The 5,802-nt window shown below is 46.6% G+C and overlaps 1 protein-coding gene across 1 annotated transcript; it reads right to left on the minus strand.

The window, feature by feature from the left end:
• Positions 1–3,819: 3,819 nt before the first annotated feature.
• On the minus strand, positions 3,820–4,877 carry cart3 (cocaine- and amphetamine-regulated transcript 3). The gene is made up of 3 exons (XM_028402021.1): positions 4,684–4,877; positions 4,204–4,287; positions 3,820–4,115 (listed from the first exon to the last, which is right to left on the minus strand). Exons 1-3 carry the CDS (start codon positions 4,870–4,872, stop codon positions 4,008–4,010), a joined length of 381 nt encoding a protein of 126 aa, XP_028257822.1. The 5' UTR covers positions 4,873–4,877; the 3' UTR covers positions 3,820–4,007.
• Between the last annotated feature and the right edge of the window lie 925 nt (positions 4,878–5,802).

Consider the following 5,802-nt stretch of genomic DNA (forward strand, 5'->3'; position numbering starts at 1 on the left):
TATGGCTGGTGTTAGCAGCGATCTGTGCCTCCAAGTGGATCATTTGTCAGCCGCTCGGCGCCTCCATCAATCACACTCTCAATCATCCCGGCCGCGTCTGTCAACATCTCGATCTGTCATCCTGTCGAATTATCACACGCAGACAAACGTTCCTCCTCCCCACGGCTGCAGGTTGACGCCGGCTCACTGTGAGAAAAGAGCCTCTTATCTGTCCGCAGTCAGTCTCCATCAGAATTGGAGGCAATTCCCCGAGGATCAATGACGAATCCTCGCTGTCTGCAGAAAGTATTGCTGCTCAGGAAATAAGATAAACGGTCTCCTTCCCGCCTGCTGGACCGCCATGAATGGTCCTGTCTGTTGAATTTTTAATATCTATATTCTGTGAGGAGGAAGTCAGACCGGCTCAGAGACGGCAGATATGTTTGTTTTGTGCAGCCTGTGCACAGCTGGTTATCATGTGTGGACGTGCTGGTGATAAAACAGCATTCAGTCAAGATGGTCTTCCACACAAACGCCATCGATACAGGCGGCTTCAGGCCTGAATGTGTGTTCTGTCTGATGTGATCCTGTACAGACCCAGGATGTGGATCATCAGCACCTCGCACACGCCCGGTCATCAGGCTTGTTTGTGTCGTTCTGCCTTCAGTCCGGTCTTTCTTGGCCTGTGTGTGTGTTTCTCTGTGTGTTTTGGATCTTTGGACCATCATCTCCACCGTGTCTGTCTGAAGATGTGCTGCTCTGGATCCTCAGCTGTTCAGAGTCAGTACAGAGGCTTTGTTCTGTCGGCTCTGTTTTCTGTTGAATTCTTGGTTGTTCGTTGTTTTGTGGTTTTGTGTATTGTTTGCTGTTTTCCTGGTGTATTGGCCGCGTCCTGGTTGTGTCCTGTTTTATTTTGAAGGTGTGCCTTCCCTGTGTGACCTCCTCTTGTTTCCTTCCACTGTGATGATGAGTCCTCCTGTGTCTGTGTTGCTCCTCCTGGGCCTTCCTGTGCTTCCAGGTGAGTTTTTTTTGTTCTGGGTTTTTGTTTTATATCTCTTTGTTATCTGTTTTGTTTGTTCAGTCAGCCTTCGTTTGTTTGGCCTTCTGGAGTTTTTGGATGGTTTTGGATCGCTGGGTGGCCTCATGTTGTCTGTTTAGACGTTAAAACTACTCGGGCTTATTTAAAGATCATATTTGGGTTGAATCAGCCTTTAACTGTGTTTTATGAAGCAGATGCTGTCCTGCGTATCACAGTGCTGAGTGTAACAGCCCATATTCATGCAGCCACAGGAGGGCGCCAGACATGTAAACACCATGTAAACACTGTTCTGCTATTCCTGTGATGAAGCGGACTGATGTGGAGCTACAGTGGAATAAAGATGAGAACTTCTCAGAGATCACTTTGTGAAAGGGACTGTCTGACTACATGTGTCCACCAGGTGGTGCTCAATCCCACACACTGGCCCTTTAAGTTATTATTAAACCAGGTGTAAAAAAGCATGTGTGTGTCCTGACCTTAGCGATGTGGATTCAGGGATCGTGTTTACACTTCTGTGAACCTGCCACATGTGATCAGAACTAGAATTCTAAAGTGTGTGAGTGCAGCGTGTGGTTTAACCCTTTCCATCCTGCTGCTGCTGCTGCTGCATTAGGACCAGGCTGTACGCAGCTCTGCTCTGATTAAAATGCACGTTGCATTGTAGAGTTTTCATTTGTGTGACAGCTTCATTATCAGCATCACTGCCTCATTGTTATGAGACCGTCATTTATTCTCCTCTTCCACAATTTAAATTACTCAGGAGGAAAAATGTCACTTTTGTGTTTCCTGTCTGTGTGACGATGGGGACTCAGGCTTCATGTGTTTCTGTCCTCCGTGTCCTCCATGTGTCTCTGATCAATGTGTGCTCATTCTGACTTCACGCTTGTGACGCTGCTACCGACTCTGAGGATGTTTTTTATGTGGAAATGAGAGAAAAAAAAATGCCCAGGGCTTAAAAATCACCCAAACAAACACGACAGGGACCGTCCATATTCACAGAAAACTTTATTAAGAGTGAAATTTTAAAAGCATGACGAAACAGATGTTTCCCTGACAGATCGGTCGCCGCAATCAGGATGATTCATCTAATTATGGAAGAATTAGTGTGACAGCTTCGATGGTAATCGAACCATGAGAGGATGAGACGATTTGCCTGATAGCAACACTACAAGAAAGGTCACCGAGTGTCCAAAACTCAAGTTTCCTCCTCTGAGTGTCCTCCGCGACTTTCATAACACTCTGAGGAAGACATGCGTGTTTGTTGATGGACAAAAATAGTTTGGACTGAGTCTGCCGGGGCCCAGAATGCAGAGTAATTAGTGAGAAGTCATTTCAGAAAAGCCTCCTCCATCCTGTCGTGTCCTTCACTGTCAGTGAAATATTAATGATGATCACAGCTTTTCCAGGAAATAAGAAGACAAACAGGGAGAAAGTGTCCGTGTGTGAACGCACACGTGTGCTAAGTACACAGCTGAGCCCGAATGGACGTGAAGGAATCGACGATTGTGGACTGCATTATTGATGCAGAGGGGACAGGCGACGTGAGAAGCAAAGCAAAGATATGAAATGTTGAGTCCCTGACTGAACAATTCCTGCACAATGTCAGATAGTTTGCATGGTTACATTGGACATTTTGGTCTTTTATAAGAAGACAGAACTCTGTGTTTGGTCTAATTCATGCTAATGAAGTAAGTTAATCAGGTTTGACTGGAGTTCAGGAGGAAGACAAAGCTGTCAAATGTCCTCAGAGACGAGCAGGAACAGAAATCAGCTGACACACAGCTGCAGTGATACATGAAATCAGGGTCTGAGTGGACAAAAAGTGCTGATCGCAGCCTCTGTCTGCATCACACAGAGAGACAGGAGACACCGAGACAAGCGGTCCAAGACACAGATGATGGGCTCGACACACTGTTAATAACTGAGCAGAAGATGACATCACTTTAATTAGTTTTCTGTTCATTTTACTGAACATGGAGTTAATGATGCTTTGAAGCGTCCTCACTTTAACCCTTTGCAGAGTGCTGTGCACACACACAGCCGATCTGAGAGACGGACGTTCTCCAACACCCTGCAGGTTCCAGACTCTGCTCATGATGCCTGGATACTGATGAAAGATGTAGTTTAATGTGAGTCCTGGGTCTGCAGGGGCTGTATCCGCCCATGGCCCGCTCATTCGGCCTGATGGAGGCCACCTGTAGTCCAGGTGCAGCTGCTCATTGGCCCTGGTGCACCTGAAGCAGACGGATCATCAGCCTGACTCCCTCCGTGCTGTCTGCCTGAATGGTGGCTGATGGTGCAGTAGGTGTCAGTGGAAGTTTTGGTTTCATTTATATTATATTCTTCTTTATTTCTTGATGTTTGTGTCACTGACCTGACAGGTCTATAGCTTCCATCTAAAGGCTCCGTCGGAATGTGTGTGTGTGTGTGTGTGTGCTGTATAAAGTTCAGCTGCCTGAAGCTGCATGGATATGAAACATTTTTTAAGCCCTCCGCTCCTTTTCTGTTATTAGCTTGACCCGACCCGGCCTCAGGGCGCGTGACGTCACGCCCGGACGTCACTACCACCCTCAGATGAAAAAAAGAACGTGCGGCCACTCCGCTGCTTTACAAAAGAAGATGATCCACACTTTATTAACATGATGAAGATCCATACACAAAACATTCACCTGGAAACAAGAGCCACTATAATAATCCCGTAATATTGCTGCTGAGACTTTACAGTGTGTGTGTGTGTGTGTGTGTGTGTGTCACTGCTCAGCTCCATCCTGTGTGGTTTAAAGTGAGTATTTACACCTCCTGTCTGAGACTCGTAGTTTTTCTGTGGTTTAATTTAACTTTTAAAATATGTACAGAAACACTGCAGTTCTCTGCGCCCCCGCCCCCTGCTCTTCATCTGTATCATAAAAAAATATGACAGTAATTACAAAGGAACAGAGTGTTTGCGGTTCCTCCTCGTCCTCATGCTACATTCAGGATCCGGGGAGGCTCATAAGCACTTCAGCAGGAAGAAGTTGCAGAAAGCTCCCCGGGGACAGTCGCACATCTTTCCGATGCGAGCGCCTTTCCTCACTGCGCACTGCTCCCCGACGTCACACTGAGAGGAGAGACAAGGTTCGATTACACCTGCTGCCGCGCGCATCACTCACATACCACAATCATTGATTCATAAAATTGATCAGTACCGTGGGCACTTGGCCGAATTTCTTTTCCCACAGAGGAAGCCGTTTAGCCTGCAGCTTTTCAAGAACTTCTTGGAGAGCTCCGAGCTGACAGGAGACAGAATGAACACGGCAGAAATAAACGTCCGTTTATTGATCCGCGACAGGCATATCAATATAAAACACATGTTGCTTTGTCATTTATTGAGAATTTCACCCTCTGACAGTCTGAAAATACCGCTGTAAAACTGCTGTTAGTGCGCAGAATATGAGGTTAGATGAAATTACGCACAAGTGCTGTTTGGAATAAATGGCTGTGACTCGTGAGGAAACGGTTTTAAACATAAAAACGTAAACTAATGACTCTTTGGATGAAGTTTGGTTGGTTTTAAGATGGAAAATAAAAGGCAAATTTTAGTAAAATTGAATAAACAGCAGTGCGTAAAAGAAAGAAAAAACACTGGAATAAAGAAGCTCGCATGCAGAGTTAAGGTGCAGTCTTACCAGCTGCTTCTCGCTGGTCAGGTTCGGACCTTTGGGGTAGAAGTCCCGCAGGGCTCTAGGGCTCAGCTCCTCTTCGGACTCGGTGTCCAGCACTTCGGCTCCGGCGGTGCCGGAGAGCAGCAGCAGCGCGCACAGGAGCGCTCCGCTGAGCAGCTTGGAGCTCTGCATGGTTCCGGTCTGCGGCAGCATGTGGCCAGTTCCTGGTCTCAAATAGTCCGTCCTCCGCGCCAAACAGCTTTTTATCTGACTTGTAGCATCTCGCTCGCTCCACCTTATCCTTTGATTTTTTCTGTTTTTGTCATGCGTAACAGCCGCCTTGGGTGAGTCATCCCGGAAAAGTTGCTGGGCAAAATCTGCCTCAAAAACAACAACAGCAGCAGCACCGCCGCGTGGGGTCGTTACTGACAGAGTAACGGATTACAAGTTACTCAGAATATGCGACACAAACTGATCATGTTTGAAGTTTTATTGGGACAGTGAGCTGATTCTTAGATTATACTTTTACGCACCAGCCTGCTGGCTGCCTTCAGTCAGAGCTCCGCTGCGGTTGGTGTTCAGATGAGCACGGCCTGGCAGTATATTACTTTTCCATGATTACCTCAGAATGACATTTGCAGCCTCTCCTGCATTTAAAGCTTGGTGACTCAGTCCGTCTCCATGCTGTGTGATGTTCTGTCTCCAGCTAATAACTTCTCTTCACAAGTTTTCAGCTTTGGAATTTGTTTCACTTTTTGTATTCAGACTGGTGTGGAGCCGTTATCAAACTACTACTGACAGAAAAGTGGTGAATTGTTGAATCAATAACACACACAGACACCAGGGAGCCAGGTTACACTGTAAAACAAGGCGGGGTTATTTTTGGAAGTGAAGTTCAGGCTGCAGGCTGTTCCGTTCAAAACGCTGACCCGTAAGATGGACCTGGATCTGATCTGAGACTCGTTTGTTAGCAGCTTTCAGGCCTTCATTACTGAGGGATGTAACAGTTAAACTGGGTGAGGTTACAGATATAATGCAATGACACCATGGCTGTATTGTTAACAGCAGGCTAGCTCACATTAGCATCAGCTAGCTGGCATGTACTGAGTAGTGACGTGTCGGTCGCGAACGTTCAATATGAAC

The sequence above is a fragment of the Parambassis ranga genome, chromosome 3 (assembly GCF_900634625.1).
Source record: "Parambassis ranga chromosome 3, fParRan2.1, whole genome shotgun sequence".
Taxonomy (NCBI): Eukaryota; Metazoa; Chordata; class Actinopteri; family Ambassidae; genus Parambassis; species Parambassis ranga.

Bases quoted from the DNA above. Each gene is read 5' to 3' on its own strand.
- cart3 (XM_028402021.1), bottom strand. From the start codon at position 4,872: ATGCTGCCGCAGACCGGAACCATGCAGAGCTCCAAGCTGCTCAGCGGA. The intron at 4,288-4,683 runs GTAAGACTGCAC...GTCTCCTGTCAG, and splicing joins TGACCAGCGAGAAGCAGCTG to CTCGGAGCTCTCCAAGAAGT. The intron at 4,116-4,203 runs GTACTGATCAAT...CTCTCCTCTCAG, and splicing joins AATTCGGCCAAGTGCCCACG to TGTGACGTCGGGGAGCAGTG.